Source organism: Pagrus major, chromosome 14 (assembly GCF_040436345.1).
Source record: "Pagrus major chromosome 14, Pma_NU_1.0".
Lineage (NCBI taxonomy): Eukaryota > Metazoa > Chordata > Actinopteri > Spariformes > Sparidae > Pagrus > Pagrus major.
This window is the reverse complement of record NC_133228.1, coordinates 23,827,091-23,848,151: the sequence shown is the minus strand read 5'-3', so window position 1 is coordinate 23,848,151 and position 21,061 is coordinate 23,827,091. Positions and strand designations below refer to the sequence as shown.

Below are 21,061 nucleotides of genomic sequence, written 5' to 3'. Positions count from 1 at the left end.
CTGATTTGGACGGTCAGCTGCTGTGGATGTGACACGCAAATCCTGGAGGATATTATAGCAGCTAATTTTCGAAGTTATACCTCAGTCAAATGTGAAGAGACAGAAATGAAACACATCATTTTAATTCAGAGTGACTTCAACTTTTCAAGAATATCATTATCTCCCATGTCCATCGCCAATAAACGTCCATAAATCCACTTTAAAATGACAGAAAAAAGATGCTTAAGAACTCGCCCTGGAATCATCACATTTTTAGGTTCTCTTCAGTATTTAAGTAATCCAGTAATACTTATGTGTCCATTCAGTCACACTGGAGTTAGGACGTGCTAATAGCTAATTCGGCATACTTTTAATGCCTCCAATTTGCCAAAATGTAAAACCAAGGTTTCTAAAGAGACAAGCATAGCTACCAACATGTAGCTGGGACAATCTTTTAATTTTTCCTTTTTCACATGGAAACAACTGAGATTAGTTTTAAAATTAAAAATCTTCTTAAAAATATTCAGTACTTCTGACTGTGATACTGTGGGGGATCTTAAAAATTGCCCAACCTCCCCTACAAAACTAAATCCAGTATCAAAAAGGCTTGTCATAAACTTCTGCAAACTTCTAAGGGAAAAATTCAACTTTTGGGACGTATTTTGTTACTTGAGCCTCCGTACAACCACACATCCTCCTCATCATTTCAATAAAATTCAAACAAATCGAAATAAGTTTATTTTCATAATCACATGATTATGACAAAAGGAGAATCATTCCATTTTTCCTTGATGTTTACATAATTATATATGAATATGGCGTCTATAAGGAGAGAGGGTCAGTTCACATCCATCACAGCCTTTAGAGTCTCTTTGGCACTTCAGAGGCTGAGAGGACGTCTGTTGATGTCCGGACTCGAGCAGCGCAGATTTCACATTTCATCCAGGGGTTCAGTACGAAGCTTTAAACACATTCAGCTTCACACAGTCAAAAGTTCTGTTTCATTTAAAACCACGTCTGTTCTCACGTGTTCACATCCTGGTTTTAAACAGGAGAGGAGCAGGCAGGTGTGCGATCTTTGTAGGTGGACAGCAGCTGGGACTTCACCACAGAAGAAGACGAGACAGGAAGTAGCCTCATTCTACGGAAGTCCTAAGGGACAAGTGAAGACATTTTTTCTTTCTGGTGATTCATTTTCTAAGTCTGATCTAAATGTTTTCTCTGCTGTGTTCACAACTTGAGAAGTGTCTTAATTTTTTTTGCCATCTGTGAAAACATAAAATTTAGGGTCATGGTGAAACATTTGCCAGGATAATCTAAGTGCCGTTATGTTTTTCATCTGTGAAAACATGTTGGGTTTTTTTCATGTATGAAATCGAGTAACAAAAAAAAAATTCTGAAGGAAAAGAAACCAAGTTTTCATCCGTGAAACCAAGTGAAAAACATTTTTTTGGAGAATTTTTTCTTGAAATGATGTGAGAAAAAATTCAGGCAGAAAACAGAAAAAAGTTGGCAAGAGAAATTTCTTTTTGTAAAGCTCATTTTTCTCAGCGTTTGTTTTTGTACTTCATTTTGACCACAAGAGGCTGAAGGGCACCATCACCACACGCTCTAAATAGTGGAGGCAACGTTGGACGGTTCAGGCCTCCACGTCGACGGGCATTAACACAAAGACCATTAATGTATTTTCATGTACTTTGTGATCAAAATATCAAGTTTTTCACAGCAGTAACTCCGTCTCCGTGGTAACACCTGAGAGTTTTGACTAATAGCTGAAAGTCATTACAATCGTCATTTCAGCCATTAAGCTCTTATGTAATGGAAACTTTGCTGCTACTCCAGTAAATACAAATACAAAAAAACAATTCTCATGGAATGTGTTAGAAAAAACACATTTTATTTTCATGCGTTTTCACAGATGGCAAAAAAATATAAATAAATGAGGAACTTGATGAGGAAGATTATCCAACCAACTGTTTTTCTACCAGTTCTCAAGTGACACAGGAGAGAAGACAATTTAGATCAGATTTAGAAAATGGATCACCAGAAAGTAAAACGTTTTTCACTTGCCCCCTCAGGGCTTCTGTATCCTCCTGTAGTCCACCGTTTGATCACCAGCCGCCACAGTGGAAGCTCAGCTCAGTCGGAGCCCTCCTGGTTCTCTAAGATCGGATCTGTGGACAGAGAAAAAGTTAAAATGTGCTGAGCTGATTTCTGATGAAAGTCCAAACAGGATACACATAACATCTGCTTTATCAAACATTTTTATCTATCTATCTATCTATCTATCTTAATGACTATATATGTGGGTACTGCTGTCATTGTTGTTGTCATTAATAGTTTGTTCCCTTGTGCTTTTTAATTGTTTTATATTATGTTGATGACCCCAGGAAGAACAGCTTCTACCTTGGTAGTGGCTAACGGGTATCCAAATAAGTAAATAGATAAAATAATCAGTTGGGTCGGGTGTTGAACCCAAATGCTTATTGAGTATCTACTAAAGTCAGGTAAAGTTTCGCAGTCCACAAAACATTTCTGGAGCTTCAAAGCGGGAAAAAAAGTGTTGCAGCATTCTCCTAAACAACCGAAGTAGCTTGGGACTTGTTTTAAAACGCAATAAACAACAGAAAATTTGATTTTCAAATTGATTTGAAAAGACGTTAACTACACAGTTTTTACGCTAAAATCTTCACGGCAGCTGCTAAGCTAAAAGCTCACTGCCTGTCTGAAGTGGGTGCATGAGCTCAAATAGCTGTGTGTAAATGTTGAGGGTGTTATTAACGTCTTTTCTGCTGTTTTTTCCGTGTTAAATCAAGTCTCCAGCTCCTTCAGTTGTTTAGCAGAACGCTGCAACGCTGTTTAACTGTGAAGCTCCAGAAATGTTTAGTTGACTATGAAACTTCATTTGACTTTCCAGCTGCAACGTACATTTTAAGTGTGTGTGTGTGTTACCTGTCAGTGTGCTGCTGATGTTGGGAGGAGACACGATTAGTACGGTGCTGCCAGATGTTATCCCAGAATGCACCGCTGGACCCTCGACAGACGGGGAACTCAGCTCCTGAAACTCACAAAAACAGTCTTTGATTATGTTCAGTATTTGATATCTTGAGTGGTTCTGTCTTTTCAAATAAAGTAAATTCATAAGGATGCACTGATTCTTTTATTGTCAGTGTTGTTCTACACTCACTGTCCACATTATTAGATTCACCTTTACAGTCTAATCTAATGTAATAAACAACGGCTCTGTGATTAATTTTATATTTAACGTGTTTCTATTATTTTGTCCACCCCTGTTTACAAACATATATTAAGAATTATCACCATTCACGTCAAAAAAGGAGAGAAAGGGTTCAATAACTGACCAATAAAAAGAATAAAAATCTGTTATTTTAAAACCTCTATAGTGAGTCTTTTCAAATTAAAAGCATGTGTATGATGCAGGAAGTAGGAACATGAAAATAAGTAACTTACAAAATAAACATCCCTCCTGAAGATTGGTGTTGTTACCTTGTCAGTGAAGTCATCCGTCAGTGGCTCCTGAGTTTCCGTGACGACGCCCTCTGAACCCTCCAGGAGACTCGTGGCTTCCAGCCGGTCGTCCTGACTCTGCCCCTCCGTCTCCACGACCAGCTGTGATTGGCCGAGGTGGTCTGAGGAGGCGGGGTCAGAGGTGACTGTCTGGATGATGACGCCATCGCTGGAGCAGAGGCCGTCCGTCTGAAAACACACGCACGCACGCACGCACGCACGCACGCACGCACACACACACACACACACACACACACACACACACACACACACACACACACACACACACACAGTGAGGTGTGAAAACAAACAAACAAACAAACAAACAAACAGGAGTGAAAACATCAGAAACACTTTGTAGAAACTGACCGACAGGCTGTGGAGGATGATGTGTTCGTGTGATGAGGGAGAGGAGCCCGTCGTCAGGGTAACCGTGCTGTTGTTGCCTAAGCTGAGCGGAAGGCCCTGACTGGTGGAGAGGCTGAGCGGCAGGCCCTGATTGGACGTCGTCTGGAGGTAGTAGGTCCCCGGGGTGCCGGTGGGCTGCAGGTGGAAGGACTGGAAGAGAAAAACAAGACGAGGAAACTTCTCTGTTAACATTATTCATTATACATTTTTTATTACATCATAGTGTCCTCTGAGATTACTACTCCAGAGAGAGTTTGATACTCACACAGTCGCTGAGGAATAAAGACACTAGAAGTGAGCATGACTAGAAAGAGAGTCAGAGTTGACTCGTCAACGTCAACAAAATTCAGTCAATGATGAAACTACTCCATTAACACGACCTCTGGTTCAACATGATGTGATGACGCAGTGCAATCGTGTCAGCTATGAAACAATCAAACACAATGAAAAGATCTGTTGTTCTTACCGGCAGGATCTCGAAGGTCTGCAGGGCTCCTGTGTTCAGAGTGATTGTTTCACTGTCGCTGGCTGCTGCTGAAGAATCTGACGCTGGAAGACAAACACACAGAGTCAACTGTCAGGAATCAATCACACAAAAACCATCAAACACACAGCTGGAGCGTCCGACACACACAGAACATCCGCAGTGTAGCTGAAATCTTTGTATCATGGAGTCTTATTTTACTTTTAAACCTAACACAGATGTTACAGTGAGTCTCACCCAGGTGTGTGATCTGCAGCGGGATCTGGACGGGAATCTGCAGCGCCGCCACCGAGCTGGGGGCGGGGCTGCCGCCGCTCTCATCCAATCGGGTGAGTCGGATCTGTAGCGAGGAGGAGGAGGGGCTTCCTGGTCCGGATGAAGTCTGCGAGGACGCCATCAGCTCCTGGAGACCCTTCAGGAGGACTGAGGACACACACACACACACACACACACACACACACACACACAGACATACACACTGGATTACTTCAACGTATACTTCATTGGTACTTCACTGAAGTATCTGAATACTTTTTCCACCTCTGATTAAAGCTGCTTCAAGAAAAAACATTTTCTACAAACTCAAAACTTTATTGCTTAGGTCAGACAAAAGAAGTGTGTGTTTGTGTGTGTGTGTGTGTGTGTTTACCACTGAAGGGGATGTCCTTGTGATTGGCTACTTGTCTCTTGATGCTCCACCACTTCGATCTCAACCACTGAGGCGACCGGACGCTGCTCCACCCGCCTGCGAGATCCTCCCACTTGATTTCATTCTCATCCTCCACCTCCAGCTCCGATATCCTGAAACACACCGTCACAGATCAATGTTGTTTGTAAAGTAGAATTATTTATATTAGTGCACACACACACACGCACACACACACACACACACACACACACACACACACACACACACACACACCTGCGTATGAGGTTGAGGTCGTCCTCCTTCATCCACTCTGTTCCTCCGCTGTGTTTCCAGTTCAGGTAGTTCAGCCACTTTGACCGACACTGCTTCTCTGAGCGCGTGCGAACCTGATCGGCGACTGTCGCCCAGGAAACGCCTCCTGTGACCGCCGACCCCGGCGACACGCCCGCCATCTCATACACGACCTCAGCGAGACGCCTCTCCTCCTCCTCACTCCATTTACCTGTTTAAGAAAAAAAAACAGGTAAAATAAAGTTATGGAGGTTAAAGTTTTAACTAAAATTTTACACACTAAAAAAAACACCCAAAATGTAACATATATTCACACCCCAGTTTTAATTCTGGACAATAAGCTTCTGTAACAGCATTTACAACATGATAAACTCTCCTCTAAAACTCAGGATACAATTATAACATAATAATTATTCATATTCCATACTTACTTCTACTGTTATAAAATCATGATCCAGTTATAAAATATGTGGGGTGTGAATCACAGAGCAGTTCAACATATGTGGCCCACAATCTCTGTGATTGTTTATTCCAACACTCCTGTTGTCTTCGGGTCAAAAATGACCCTAAACTGTGTTTAACAGCAGAGAAAACCCTTTAATGTTGTTGTTTCAACTTGAAATTTTATGACTTTTCCTAAAGTGACCCCAACATTAGAAAAAGGGAAATATTGCCTTTATTCATATTTCCATGGAAGCTGTACATCACTTGGGCACAAAGATTGTCTTTGGGTCATTTTTGACCTGGCAGGTAAAATCACAGTCGCAGAGTCAGTTACAGACTACAACACACACACACACACACACACACACACACACAGCTGATTGATCTTAGACAGGTGCAGGTGTTGCATCACCTTTCCACGACCCCATACTCAACTTTCAAAGATCAAAGTTCAAACAATTTCAGACACAAACATCAAAGCATTGTTTACTAACACTTCTACATTCAGAGTGTCAACACGTGCTGCAGGTGACAGAAGCCTCAGTTCTCTGTGCTGAAGCCACGAGTGCACGTTTCACCGCTCAACAGGCCGTAGAGCTGATTCTTTCAGATCTCCGGCAAGGCTCATTTGATTTGGAAGCTGAGGAGGTATCTGAAGAAAAAGATGGCGAGGAATACAACCCAGAGCATGATGCATCATCTTCAGAAGAAACGTCTCAAGCTGAACGAGAAACTTTTTTGTCAAAAAATGGCAAGATAACAAGGTCCTCATCACCATATGACAACCAGGGCAGGATGACAGCACAAAGTGTCATAAAGATGACTCCAGGTCCCACAAGATATGCTGTTGAGGACATCGCTTCAACATTTCACCTGTTCATCACACCAGCTATCGAAAAAATCATCCTGGAGATGACAAATTTGGAGGGCATTAAAAAATATGGAGACAGCTGGAAAGCATGGATGGGATAGACCTGCATGCCTACATAGTATTGCTAATCTTAGCAGCAGTTCACAGGTCATGAGGTGAGGCCGCATCTAGTCTCTGGGATGCAGAGAGTGGAAGCTGCCACAATGCCACTGAAAGTCTTTCACACTTTCTCAAGAATGATACGGTTTGATAACCGCGAGTCAGACCTGCAAGACGTGTGACAGACAAACTAGCTGCCATAAGAGAGGTCTGGGACAAGTGGGTGAAGCGGCTGCTTGTCCTCCTGTAGTGGTCGTGGTTGCCCTCTCAGATTGCCTTGTTGGTTTATGTTGTCCACATTTAACTATTATTGGAAGTGCCTTCAGTAAATTGCATTCAAAACTACTTTCTGCACATTTGTGATACTTTCTTGGGCTATACAAGTACTATTTCTTGATTAAAAAATATTGTTTACCACCTTTGCAGTACCTTAAGAAATAATAATAATAAAGAAATCTACTTTAGCAAAGAAAACATGTATGACAGCTGTGTTGAAATAAAAACGAGTCCACTGAATGAATGCAGTCTTTCTGCACTGTAAAAAGGGAAAACTCTGATATTCACACAGTTTCTGATGAATGACAGGTTGTTTCTTCATCCAAAATAGTTTTGGCATTTAAAATGAAATGAAATTGGTTTATTTTAGATCTTTTTGCCTCGGAGGACAAGGGGCGTATACAGAATGTGAAGACAACAGGAGGGTTAAATACTGGATGAAAGCAAACAAATGCAAAATGTTTCCCAATATTTCAGACAGTTTGTCTCAGTTTGATTTTCCTCACCTGTGTTGCAGGTGTCCTTCATCAGTCGGCAGCGGTCTTTAACAGAAGAGGCACTCCGACCCAGAGCGGCTCCGATAGTCGCCCAGTCGTTCCCATGTTTCTCCCTCAGCCTGAATACAAACACCAAACATAAATAATATATTAATGAATGTTTTAAAAAGAGCTTTAATGTTAAAAGAAGATGCACAGGGGTTTGACTCACGCTTTTAGCTTCTCTATCTCATCAGCAGTATACCTTTAGGGGGAAATACAAAATAAATTATTACAAAGTGAGAAAACAACAAAGTTGTGTTGTGTTTTCTGTGATCTTTTCTTCAAACTCACTTGCCGACGTGGTTTCTGTTGTCGTACATTCGTAGAACTCGTCTGTAGACGGCGAACAGCGGCCTGTTTAAGCCCTGAGCCACGGAGCGGTAGAAATCCTTCCTCTCCTCTTTGGACATCTCAAATATGATCTCTGCCGGGTCTTCGATGCCTCGGCCCTGAAACACACACACACACAAAGTCAGTCATACAAAATATGTCTTACACGTATCACAGACGTCTTCAGGTGCAATAAAGAGAGATAAAAATGGCTGACGTGACAAAACTTACCTTTACATATTGATCGATGTTGCTCATCAGCATGTCGATCTCCTCTTTAGACCACATGCCCTGTTTCCACTTATGACCTGAACAGGAAGAAATGTTGAATACTAAACTGAACATTTTCATTTTTTGTTGTTTACTTCTTTTTGGTTGAGAAGAAATGAGTTTATCCTGCATGAATTAACTATTATCTAAACACAGTAAAATGTGCGAAAAGCTGGGCGAGCATCCTGTTAATATCATTAGAACTGCATTTAAATTAATTTTACAAGAATCTAGAAAACAAATCATGAAGAAACTGGCATCTCTGCTTCCCATAATAGTGGTTATATAACAAAATAAAGAAATATTCTAAACCTCTGCTGGATTTTTTAGGAGAATACTGATGTAATGTTGATGTCCCTGTGTTTACCTTTGTTAGCCAGTGTGTCTTTGTCTTCTTTGGTTGTGAACCAGGCCTGACTGACAGCCGACACCTCTGCCTTCTGACTGGGTGAAGGAGAGTCTTCATCATCCTGCAGAATCTGCACAAACAAACAAATAAAGAAAAAAAACACACACGTAGAGACATTTTTCAGACCGTACCAACAAACCTGTGAAAACCAAGCTTTGTGAAATATCAGGACCATAACTCCAAGTCCATAATTGTAAATCAACAGTCGAAAATTAAGATCAACCACTGTGTCCAGCTTCATTTATCACATTTTTGAATGAGGTTTGGTGTGTCTCATTGCGTCACATATTATTCTTATTCACAAACACATCTAAAAAGTAGCTCCTAGCTGGCTGACTTAGGAGAAAGTCCTAAAATGAAGGGCTGAGAAGCATTTAGGAAGTATAAGCAGAAGAAAAGGACCTGAATCTGAGCGACTCCCTCCTCAGAGAGATCAGCGTCTGCTGTGGCTGTCATCGTCACCTCGAAGCCTTCATCGTTCTCCGACACTGATGTGAAGACAGAGAGAGAAAAAGAATCAAGAAACTGACTAAAAGTGGCTAAACGAACTTTATTTTAATGTAAAACACAAAGTTTAGGATGTTGGGGTTAAACATGATGTCAGAGATACAAATACAAAATGTGTCTTACTCGGTAAGGTGACCACAGAGAACTGAGGTGTGTCCGTGTCTTCCTGTTCGTCTGTAGAGAGACGCAGTTTCTTCTGCAGGGGCTCAGAGTCCTCATCTACACACACACACACACACACACACACACACACACACACACACACACACACACACACACACACCATTTTAACATGTTCAAACCAACCAAAAAGTATAAATGTAAGTGGATAAAGGTGATTAAAATCTGAAAAAGTGCAGCAGAAATATTGAGTAATTTCTCGGCTTAATTTGCCTAAAAGTTGAATGAAGTCTGGTGCTTTAGGATGAACACAAACTACAACTTTTATGTGTGTGTGTGTGTGTGTGTGTGGTAACCCACCATTAGGAGGACAGTGCAGTATGATGCTTCCATCACTGTCCTGAGTGAGTGTGACAGACTTGACGGTTTCTAACGCTGCAGCCTCCTCCTCTGCAGCTGAGCTCATCCTGCTCCTGATGATCAGTACAACACAGTGACTGATATTTAATTCACACATTTTAGGTCATATGAGAGTGTCATAAATATTTTAATAAACATCTAAATTTATGGAATGGGCTCTGGCAGCTTCCCATCAGCACCACCATGCACTTAAATGGAAACAGGGTGGGTGAATTGGCCATAACTACATGAAATATGTTGTGATAATTGAACAGCACATATGCCGAACGGGAGGTTGGATTGTGCCTAGAAATTTTAAATCAAGTTATAATGAGGATTAAGCAGATTTTTCTGGTAATCAGCAAGACTATGACAAACTTTCAACACAGGCCACACCAAATTCCCTTACAAAATACACCTATTTAAACCAAAATTGCATACAGGCAAAGATATTCAACTCCCACATCTGCACTTATGGCATTATATTTATCTTTAGATGGGAACGCTACACTCGGGTGAGAAGTGAAATGTGTATAACAAAGTAATATCAGTAAAACTCTTAAACTGTATACTGAGCTTTAAGCGCTCACTACCGCCCTCCACTACTTTCCAGAGCAAACGTAGACCCAGCTGCTAGATTGATTGGCCAAATTTGTCCTAATATGTTGTGCTTGTCGGACAGTATGTAAGCCGAATTACAGGTTGGACCACCTTTGAAAGGTTTTGCTCCAAGTTAGGATCAGCAGTGTGTTTACTGTTGGCATGCAGCAAGAGTACGTAGAATTGATCTATTTTTAAATGGAGTTTGGCGTGAGGTCCCTTCCATCGCTATTCGGGACGCTGCCGAAAACACTGGCATTCGGCGCAGAGATGGATGCGTCACTTTGTGATGCAAACATCCAAAACCTTTAGAAGTATTCGTGTTTTAACACACAAACGCAGTAATGTTGCTGTTTATATGACGTTTAACAGGAGACAGACAGTCTCCCGCTGCCGATAAAGCTCTCACGCAAACCATTTGCATCCAGCTAAATGAAAGACGAAAATCCTCCGGCGCCATGTTCGTCGACAAGGTGAAGCTTATGGCGTCTGTGCTGTTTGACGCTGTTCTGGCGCTTTATTCTCGATTTTTCCCACTTTGAGCTTTCTCCGCGGTCCCCCCAGGCTCCGACTACCAAACAGAAAGTGAATTTTACTTTTGATTTGGCTACTTACTTCCTGTTTTTGGTCCGGGGACTTGCGAGTTACCAGGATGAAGGTAAGTGCCAGGATGGAGGCTCGGCCGACAGAGGGCCGGCGGGTTGCCAGATAAGGAGATTACCCGTAAAATGGAAAAAAATTGATTGTATTTACTTTTTCATTTAATTAGTTATTTTAATTCACTTTATATATTAACATTACATTAAAGCTGAAAATATCAATGGAAAATTAATCAGCAACTGTTTTTATAATCAATTAATCATGTAATTATTTTTTTCTAGCATTTACTAATAAACATAAGTTGCATTTTCATTTTTTCTATCAGTTGTAAATTGAATATTTTGGGGGTTTGAACTGTTAATTGAACAAAACAAGATATTGTAAGATGCCAGTTTAGGCTTTAGGGCATTGTGAAGGCATTTTTTCATCATTTTCAGATGTTGATTAAAGCAAACAATTGATCCAAAAAAATTATTCGCAAAATTAATCGATAATGGAAACAATCTTTAGTTGCAGCGCTGTGAAAACAATTCACAATTTTAGAGAACACAAAGAGAACACAGATATTTTTGATTCTTATATTTTATTTTAATTTTTATATTTTTAATTAACCTATTCATGTATGAGAACAGGAAAAACAACACTTAATCAATGTGCACTCCAGATATTGTATTCAAATCAATTTTAAATCACATAAAACTCAGTCTATGTATATTAAAACCCCATTTTTGCTTGCATTTTAATTATTGTTCTATTCTACTTGAAAACCGGATTGTACAGATACAAGTCTATATTCGTATACAGTGGATTTGGTAGAAATTAATTGAAAATACAACCAGTGTTTTATTGATTATAAAAGTTAATTCTTCACCTTGAAAAAAATTTCACTTCAATTTCGCTAACAAAGACTTGAATGTGGTTGAAAGCTCTGTAAAAATCTTCTTAGTGGACCCTGAGTAGCAACTATATGGATAAAGTGTTAAATTATTTGCATTGAATACAAAACAATTCACTTTGCTTATAAGAATCAAACCTGGCAACCACCCTCTCCGCTTTAAAACCTGTCCGGGTAACAACCTGACTTATTTATATTTTTCCATAGACTAAAATAACGTTAAGGAGATATTTAAAATCGACATTGACACTAAATAAAACCTGAATATATTAAATCTAATTTATTCTACTACACTGTGTGGGTGGCCGATGTGTGATTTGTTGAGACGCAAATGGTTCCGCTGTTATTTCGACCGGACGACAATCGGCGACGAACGTAACGTTCAAACTGCAAAAATCCAAATCACACTTTCTGACACTTACTCCTAAAATTCAGCCAAGACATGGGAGAACAACCAGTGAGAGTGTAAGTTTAACATTATAAATACTTAAACTTTATCTGTAGTGACGTTTCATCTGGTTAACTGTGGTGGTTTAATCTGCGACGGTTTTTATTTCATTGTTTATCTGAACCGTGTTGTGACAGAGGGTCTGTTCGATCCAGTAAAGCACGTTAATAAAAGGTTTTGTTGATAAGATGGACAAAGGAGCGTCTATTAAAAGTTTAAAAGTAACGTGAGGTCCAGTTGTTTTAATCGCTGCGAGAGTTCGAATAAATCCTGCGCCGAACCCCATTCAAAATGTTGACTATTTAAGTTTGTGACTCGTCGGCACATTTATTTACAACATAAGAGCTGATGTAGAAGCATTTGGATTATCAGTAGTGAGGACTGAGAAATTCGGCGTACATATACTTCACCAGAATACATCTACTTCAGGACTATACGAGTCTGCCTCATGCACACTTGTAATCTGATATGTAATATGATAGTTACAGAAGTACATGTTACTGAATTTAAGGGCACGTATGGCCATGTTTTGTTTGCCGAATTGAAAAGTTGTCTTTAATATCCATGTGTGCATGTTTACAACCGAACAAGGCGCCATTTAAGTCTGATTAAGCCTGTTAAGAAAACTTGGCAGTGAATTTGCAGAGAATACGATCGAGTTTTGGGATGGGAGTTGATCAAACTACAACATTTTGTGCTCTTTTCAAACGGTCAGCCATCAGAAACGATCCACGAGTCTTAAATGCTTCTTTAAATGGATGTTGTGTTTATTTTATTGAGACAGATTTCATTAATTAAGTGTATTTTTGCAGCTTGGCATGTGGGGATGTTGAAGGCAGGCTGACCGCTCTGTTCAACCGAGTCCAGACCATCCAGAAGAAGACCGGACAGTTTGATGTGAGTCAGCTGATCTGAACTGTCTCTGTTAGTACATGTATGATACTTATCACACTGTTCATGTTTGATGCTTTTTTTCTCACAGTTGTTGCTGTGTGTCGGAGAGTTTTTTGGGACGACACCAGAGGCCGAAGCAGAGTGGCAGCAGTACAAAACCGGAGCCAAGAAAGGTACAAACATCTGGATGAGTAACTGTTTAGTGGAACACAATCATAACCCTCAAATTCATACAGCAGCTGAAGAGACAAGCAGGTTTTCTTAAATAATTATATGTGGGTTATTATGAGACATCATCTTTTGTGCCTCCTCAGCTCCCATCAGCACCTACATCCTCGGAGCAGCGAGTCAGGAGACGGTGAAGAATTTCGCCAGCGCTGATGGATGTGAGCTGGCTGACAACATCACATACCTGGGTAAGACCAGTTCCCTTAAAGAGACTAAGATGCAAGTGAAATACACAAGTGAGGGAAACTCTCCTGGTGTTTTTCCCACAAATGTCACCACTGTGGCTTGTTGCTTCTTCTCCCTGAATATATTGTCTGTGATAAAGATAGAAGAGGGAAGTAACAGATCATGAAAAGAAGTTTCATGCTGATTTAATAAAGAAAATCATGTTGATCTGTGTGTGTTTTAGGTCGGAGAGGCGTGTTCACGGGCGTGTCAGGATTACAGATTGCCTACGTCAGCGGTCGGGAGGCCCTGCAGGAACCGGCCCCGGCTCACTGCTTCACATCCAAAGATCTGTCGGCCCTCGTGGCTCCGCTGACCAGCAGCTCCAAGTTCAGAGGAGTCGACATCCTGCTGACGTCACAGTGGCCCAGAGGAGTGTGGCACTACGGAAACAACCCGGTAACCAGGAAGTCCAGAATATATAAATGTTACTGTTTCATTTGCTGAGGAGGATTGTTTGATATCCAAAGTTTACGTGTCTCCGTTTCAGGAAGTGAACACTAAGTTCTGTGGAAGCGGCTCCGTCGCCAGCCTCGCTGACAAGCTCAAACCACGATACCACTTTGCTGCACTAGAGGGCGCTCACTATGAAAGACTCCCGTACAGGTACACTGCGCAGCTGTGGAGCAACAAATCTGCTGCTTTTTTGACCAAATGTTGACCAGTTTTATGATCTAATGGAGACATTTCATCCTCAGGAATCACATTGTTCTCCAGGAAAACGCTCAGCACGTCAGCCGCTTCATCGCACTGGCAACCGTCAACAACCCCGGCAAGAAGAAGGTGTGTGTGTGTGTCTTCTCACAGTCATAACTCCATTGAATATGAACACACATACACGATACATATATTTTTAGATTCGATATGATTTGCACTTCCCCACGATATCTTTATCTCAGATGTTTGTTTCATATAAACCTTCATAAATCTAGTTTGAAATCAAAGAAAAAAGACAATTCAGAACTTGCCTTAGAATCTTCATGTTTTTAAGTTTTCTTCAGTATCAAAGAAAATCCAGTAATAGTTGTTTGAAAATCATTGCGAACACTGTAAACAGGAAGTGCTTATAGCTGATTCGGCATATTTGTAATGGCAACAATGTGGAACATTTTCAGAAATAGGCTAAAAGTTTGAAAAGTCTTGGAAGACTTCACATCCTGAGCCTTCCATCTGTTTTTGTCTGTTCGCTGCAGTATTTGTACGCCTTCAACATAATCCCCATGAAGACCATGGATCCCTCAGAGCTGGTGAAGCAGCCGCAGGATGTGACAGAAAACCCGTACAGGAGCTCTGCGAAAGACAAGACAGACAAACAAAGGCCGAGCTTCACAACAGAGGAGGTACAGAGTGGGAGACAAAAATGTTGTCACACAATTACTTTTTGGTTAAGGATCCTCTAAAGCTAAAGTGTCAAATACAATATAATAAAAAGTCGTTTTAACCCAGCAAGCAGTGTGGCTTCAAAAATGAAAATGCTTAATTGAAAATATCTAATGAAGACTCCCCGTCCTTTTTGCTGTCTGTTCAGGAGCCGGCCAGTCAGTTCTTCTTCGACCTGAGCAACAAGCGGGGCGGTGGGGGTCCTCGGGGCGGCGGCAGGAAGAGATATTCAGACGGAGAAGGACGAGGACGAGACCAGCAGCACAGAGACGGGCCTTTTCAGGGACAACCCAAGCAGCCCCGCAAGCACCGTGAGTCCAACCAGGAAAAACATGACCTACATCTGTTTTTATAGTACCAGAAGTTGTTGTCCAAAGCTCCAATTGGTGGATCTGTTGAGTTTTTCGACATGAGGAGCTGCTTGTCGTTGTTCTACTTTTTAAATCAGCTCAGTGTGAAGTTTGACTTTTGTGTGAAAATGTTTCTGCTGAGCTGAAACAGGTTGACACTATTTTGGGGAACAATATCAGGAGAGCATAATTTTGGCAAATTCTTAACACTGAAAGTATGCCAAATACTGGCATTTTAAGCCTATATTGTTTCCATTTTGGCACATTGGTGACATTAAAAGTATGCCGAATTACTGATTAGCAGTTCCTGTTTGCAGTGTACCCGTGGAGGTACCGACAACTGTGACTGGATTACTTTGACACTGAAGAAAACCTAAAAATGTGAAAATTCTAAGGCAAATTCTGAAGTGTCTTTTTTTCTATTTTTTTCTTGTCTTGCAATGTATTTACATTTCAGGTGGAACACTATAAAAACAGCATTTGGGGGTAAAGGGTTAAAGTTGCTGCAGTAAACTAACAGAATTGTGTTGTATTGTCTTTTTACTGTGTGCAGCTCAGCCCACTGGTCCCTGCTGGTTCTGTCTGGCCAGTCCTCAGGTGGAGAAACACCTGGTCATCAGCATAGGATCACATGTGAGTTTACAACATCGATAATTAACCCCAACCACCAAATAATGAGCACAAGGTACTAAAAAAACACAGAAACATACTTAACAGGAATGGTTTTGATTGCAGTGCTACCTGGCCATGGCTAAAGGCGGTCTGACTCCTCACCACATGCTGATCCTCCCCATCGGTCACTACCAGTCTGTGGTGGAGCTGAGCTCAGAGGTGGTGGTGGAGATGGAGAAGTACAAGTCGGCCCTGAAGAGCTTCTACAAGAGCAAAGGAGAGCGCTGTGTGCTGTTTGAGAGGAACTACAGGAGCCAACACCTGCAGCTACAGGTACCAACACACAGGTTGTCACTGCTTTAGTGGATCATGGGACACATGTGTAGTTTGTCTTCTGTGGAGTAACAAACCACTGCCAGATAAAAACTTCCATACAATCAGAGGATTTAGACTTTTCTTCTTAAAAAACTCAAAATAAATGATGATTAGCAGTTAATTGTTGCCGCTCTGTTTTTATCGTGGTTGTTCAGGTGGTGCCGGTGCCTCTGGACCGCTGCGCCACAGAGGACATCAAGGAGGCGTTCATGGTCCAGGCTCAGGAACAACAGATGGAGCTGATGGAGATCCCTGAACACACCGACCTCAAACAGGTACGTGTGAACACACACAATATTGTCATGCCAGAATATTGTCATGTTTCTTCAAGAATACATTACTGAATATATACTGATGTACATTTGTGTGTTCAGATTGCTCCTCCAGGGACACCGTACTTCTACGTGGAGTTGGACTCTGGAGAGAAACTCTACCATCGCATCCAGAAACATTTTCCTCTGCAGTTTGGAAGGTGAGCAGCACAAAACAGTTTGTATTTAACAAAGTGAATAAAACTGTGACGTTCAGTTTACATTCATAAGGGAAAAAATATAATCTTAATGTAAAGATTCAAGGAAATATCATAGAAAAATCTGAAGGCACAGTCAGTTATTATTGTGTTTTGAGTCCATATTTTAACAAAAAAATATGCTTAATCTAATTTAAAACAGTGAATGATGATGAGAGGATATGAATATAGTTCAAAATAAATAAAGTAATTATGTCTAACACTCTATTCTGACAAAATTGGCATCACAAGGGGAGAAAAAAAATCTAATGTTCACTGCACAGTAAATTTAACTCATCATTCCAGACTTCACTTTAATCATCAGGAAATTACAGGATGTGGTCTGTAACAGACATTCAGCAGGACAAAGACAAATGAGAAACACAGAAGAAGAAGAAGAAGAAGCCATTCTCCTTATAACATGCAACACATGCTGAGATCATTTATGTTGATGTACACCTCCTGAGGATCTCTGATTATTAGGAGTAAATGTCCATGAATCCGCTTAGAAATCATAGAAAATGATGCTGCAGAACTTGCTTTAGAATTTTCACATTTTTAGGTTTTCTTCAGTATCAAATGAATCCAGTGTTAGTTGTCTGTACATCCATGGGTACACTGCAAACAGGAACTGCTAAAAGCTAATTCGGCAAACTTTTAATGAACAATTATAGGCTAAAAGCACCAATTACTGACATGTAGCTGACATTATAACACCACATTTTAATGAGCTTTTACAGGGTCCTGCACGCCTGATGGTTTAAATTTATTCTGCCGTCTTGTTGGTTTCCAACACAAATAAAATGGACACTATAAATTAGATAAAAATACACAACTCATGTGGTATACACATGTTTGTGTGTGTGTGTGTGTGTGTGCAGGGAGGTTCTGGCCAGCGAGGCGGTGCTGAACATGCCGACTCGAGCCGACTGGAAGGAGTGTAAACAGAGCAGAGAGGAGGAGGAGGAGAGCTGCAAACTGCTGAGAGACGACTTCCAGCCGTACGACTTCGCCTTGGAAGACTAACACACACTCACACATAAAACACACACAAACATACACACACACATTAAACACACACATACAGTCAGATACACAACAGTCAGGACATTTGTTGGTGTTGCTGCTTTTGTTTCTACTGAGTTCTTTTCTACAGAATTTTCTACCTTAAAACTATTAAAGTGATTATGGAGAAGATTAATACCACGTTCATGTTTGTATGGTGGATATGGAGCTACAATCAGCTGTCAGTTAGCTTAGCTTAGCTTAGCTTAGCTTAGCTTTGGCTCAAAGGCAACAAAATCCACCCTCTCACAATAAATGACCACGTTATATCTTGTTTGTTGTGTGAGCTTTAGAGGTTCCTGTGGGTGGAGTTTTGTCACCTTTGCACAGAGCCAGGCTAACTGTTTCCCCCTGTTTACAGTCTTTATGCTAAGCTAAGCTAACCAGCTGCTGGCTCCAGCTACATACTTACTGCACAGACATACAAGCCAAAATAAACTTATTTCACAAATACACCCAAATGTTTTATACCAATGATTTTTTTTATATTTGGCCGTTTTTGCTGGTGAAGTGAAAGAAGGAAAGTGAGATGTTTGCCGCAAATAAAAAGTTTTTTAAGTCTTTATCAGACTTTTCTGAAAGTTTTCTTCCAAAACATGTTTTTTCTGGATTATTTTCTTTGTCGAAATGTATAGAACAGTTTGCATTTCCAAAACACAGACGTGTTCCTGGATGAATTATGATACGTTATGTTTAACATTTAACAGAGATGCTGTCTGTTGGTTTGTGGTCATGTCTGTATTTTAGTCCTTTCTGATACATAAAAAGTAAAAATCCAAGTCGGTCGGATGAACTCCTTCACAATAAAAGTATAAATCCATGCACACTGAGGCTCTTAAAAAATGTAACACTGTTAAAACCTGAACAGCAGCTCTGAAACCTTTTCTATAATTTCTATGGAGGCTCTTTTGTTTTAAGCTCAACTTTGTGGGGAAATAGTTTTTAAATGTATTTTTTTTTTCATATTTTGTAAATGATCTACAATTAAATTCTCATTTTTGTTCTCTGGTCTCATGTTGTTCATTATGAATTTTTGTTTTTATTAATGCAAACAGGCTGTAGAGTAGGTCTGTGTACAGATGAAGAAATCATTGCTCCACCTACATAAGAACAAAATTGAACAATTGTGACATTAAAAAAGTCAAAACTGATATACAAATGTAATTAATGAGATAAAAAGTCAACATAAATCTCAGAATTATTACTCTTCTCATAATTTCCACTTCATGTCTCATAATTGTGTTGTACCATGTAATGTTTGTTATTTATATATACTATTTGTGCTCTATCAAGGCTGAGTTTCATCCATTTTCTTCCTTCATCTGGCAGAAATGAGCCTCCACAGCACCATTTATACTGAACATCTGGCCCCAGATGTTTCATCACACAGTTGTCAGTTCAACAGTTGCGTCATTCGACCACTAGACGGAGACATTATCCACATAATTAACAGCATTTTGTTGCTCTCTGTATCTTTCAGTGATTTAAGTGAAACCACAGACTTCACTGTCAAACATTTTTGTGACGGCCCCAGTTGCAAACTGACATAACTTATGAAATAGAAACCATAAAGAACATAAATGACCTAATTTTTTGTTGGCTAACGCTGCTGTGATTGGTAGAGAGCTGAAGTCACGCCTCTTCCGGTCACACCACGGGACTTTATTTTAGAAAAACTTAGTAAGGCAGTGAATGAAGAGAGATAAATAATGTTTGGATCCTGTTTGAGTTGTGCCATGAATCACACTTATGATGTTTGTGAGTTTAAAAGACACATTTTCAAGTGGATAAAGTGTCAGTTTGTTGTAATTAAACTAAAATCTCATGTAGTTTTGTGTTGAAGCGCTCAGTGAACTACGTCTCATCAACACACGTCACCAGCACCGACATGGAGCCAACTGGGCTCAGAAAAGCTCGTAAAAAAAGATGAAGATCACAATAAATCTGCTCATATTGACAACTGCAGTTCTGTGAAAGGACAGTTGGTTCTGGTTCAGTTCTGGGAGCTGCTCATCAATGTTTAAGTTAGGAGACGACGTCACTAACGACACTGTTGGCTAACGCTGCTGTGATTACTGGAGAGCCAAAGTCACGAAAGTCATGAAATATCAGACGACAACAAAGCCGACAGAAAATGATCTTAACAAACATCATATGTGTGATTCATGACACAACTCAAACTGGATCCAGATATTATTTATTTCTCTTCATTCACTAACATACAAAGTCTACTCTCACATCAACATTTTGACAAAGTTCATAGATTCAGAAAATACTCAGCACTGAGCTTCTTCTACATTTGTGTGCTCTGATTAAGTCTTTAATTTTGGAACAATACCTCTTTTATTGTCATTGTTTGGGTAACTTAATGAATTTTACATTTTTTTCCTCTTCTACTAAATATCTTGACTTTTAATACCACTGTTCTGTCTCTCCTGTAATAATATCTGTGTCGTCCCAACATGTCTGAACTCCTTTACAATCTTATTTTCTTTCATGGTATATTTTTTAATATCACTCCCCGGTGTCCCTTTATTGCTTTTCTATTAGTTTTGCATGCAGTTTCCTGTGATCCATCATTGTTATTGCATTTATTTGTGCTCCTTGCTTATGAAATATGAAGTTATGGTTGTGATCAATCAACCCTTTGAACAGCCAGCTTCAAGTTTTTTATTCAACACAAACATCTGGAGGGTCTTGTATTCTCGTATTGATGATTGCAGATGTGTCACAACGCAAACATCTGTCTGTGTTCTCGTGCTCAGTGTAAAAGAAAAGGCAGCTCTCACTCTGTTTTTTCTGAGTCGCAGGCTGAACTCTGACGATACCTCCGATGGAAAATCCATTATGATGATTAACTGTCGTTTCCATTAGCCGCGATGCACCTGCACATTTTTAGTGTAAGTTATTTCTATGTATGACCTGGCTTTTAAATCCTCTGAGGAGTTCATCGTTTGCGTAGATTTCAGGAAGGGAAAACATGTTGTCGTCTCATATTTCACAGTCCTCCCTCACATGCGTACACTCAAATACATCTGGCAGATAATGTAAAGACGCCACTTCAAATAAAGCAAAATATTTGAGTTTTTGAACATCTGCGCGCTGTTGATTTTTGTCCTGGAGAGTTTAAAATGCTCAAACTCTGATGAAGTGATATTTAAAGAAAAGCACACTTTGTTTATGTACACCATGATGATGAAACCCCCCACACTGCCTTCTCAGATGAACTCAAGCACCCCTTGCAACACTCCTAAAGTGTTTTTAAATGGATTTTAATC

General features: G+C 40.2%; 2 protein-coding genes across 4 annotated transcripts; one reads left to right on the top strand and one right to left on the bottom strand.

Moving 5' to 3' along the window:
- Positions 1-694: 694 nt before the first annotated feature.
- Positions 695-10,886, bottom strand: dmtf1 (cyclin D binding myb-like transcription factor 1). 3 transcript variants are annotated; one of them, XM_073481041.1, is made up of 17 exons: positions 10,619-10,790; positions 9,565-9,677; positions 9,208-9,303; positions 8,980-9,065; positions 8,536-8,647; positions 8,130-8,206; positions 7,860-8,017; positions 7,738-7,770; positions 7,536-7,645; positions 5,322-5,550; positions 5,049-5,200; positions 4,637-4,822; positions 4,382-4,464; positions 3,877-4,065; positions 3,487-3,696; positions 2,932-3,037; positions 695-2,153 (listed from the first exon to the last, which is right to left on the bottom strand). In XM_073481041.1, exons 2-17 carry the CDS (start codon positions 9,668-9,670, stop codon positions 2,119-2,121), a joined length of 1,968 nt encoding a protein of 655 aa, XP_073337142.1. In that variant the 5' UTR covers positions 9,671-9,677; positions 10,619-10,790; the 3' UTR covers positions 695-2,118. The 3 variants fall into 3 exon arrangements, with proteins under 3 accessions (XP_073337142.1, XP_073337141.1, XP_073337143.1); XM_073481040.1 differs by lacking the exon at positions 10,619-10,790 and adding an exon at positions 10,819-10,886 and having other exon boundaries at positions 2,029-2,153; XM_073481042.1 differs by lacking the exon at positions 10,619-10,790 and adding an exon at positions 10,819-10,844 and having other exon boundaries at positions 2,029-2,153; positions 9,565-9,701.
- A 1,175-nt stretch (positions 10,887-12,061) lies between these two features.
- On the top strand, positions 12,062-18,790 carry cwf19l1 (CWF19 like cell cycle control factor 1). The gene is made up of 14 exons (XM_073480634.1): positions 12,062-12,163; positions 12,959-13,043; positions 13,129-13,213; positions 13,355-13,456; positions 13,678-13,892; positions 13,984-14,099; positions 14,192-14,276; positions 14,687-14,833; positions 15,022-15,184; positions 15,777-15,856; positions 15,959-16,168; positions 16,366-16,485; positions 16,585-16,682; positions 17,600-18,790. The coding sequence occupies exons 1-14, from the start codon at positions 12,141-12,143 to the stop codon at positions 17,742-17,744; spliced, it is 1,674 nt and encodes a 557-aa protein (XP_073336735.1). The 5' UTR covers positions 12,062-12,140; the 3' UTR covers positions 17,745-18,790.
- The last annotated feature ends 2,271 nt before the right edge of the window (positions 18,791-21,061 follow it).

Excerpts from the sequence above, each read along its gene's own strand:
- cwf19l1 (XM_073480634.1), top strand. The coding sequence starts at position 12,141 with ATGGGAGAACAACCAGTGAGAGT. Across the intron at positions 12,164-12,958 it reads GGAGAACAACCAGTGAGAGT|CTTGGCATGTGGGGATGTTG; the intron begins GTAAGTTTAACA and ends GTATTTTTGCAG. Across the intron at positions 13,044-13,128 it reads AGAAGACCGGACAGTTTGAT|TTGTTGCTGTGTGTCGGAGA; the intron begins GTGAGTCAGCTG and ends TTTTTCTCACAG.
- dmtf1 (XM_073481040.1), bottom strand. The coding sequence starts at position 9,670 with ATGAGCTCAGCTGCAGAGGAGGAGGCTGCAGCGTTAGAAACCGTCAAG. Across the intron at positions 8,648-8,979 it reads AGGGAGTCGCTCAGATTCAG|ATTCTGCAGGATGATGAAGA; the intron begins GTCCTTTTCTTC and ends TTGTTTGTGCAG. Across the intron at positions 4,066-4,381 it reads AGACCTTCGAGATCCTGCCG|TCCTTCCACCTGCAGCCCAC; the intron begins GTAAGAACAACA and ends TTTCTCTTCCAG.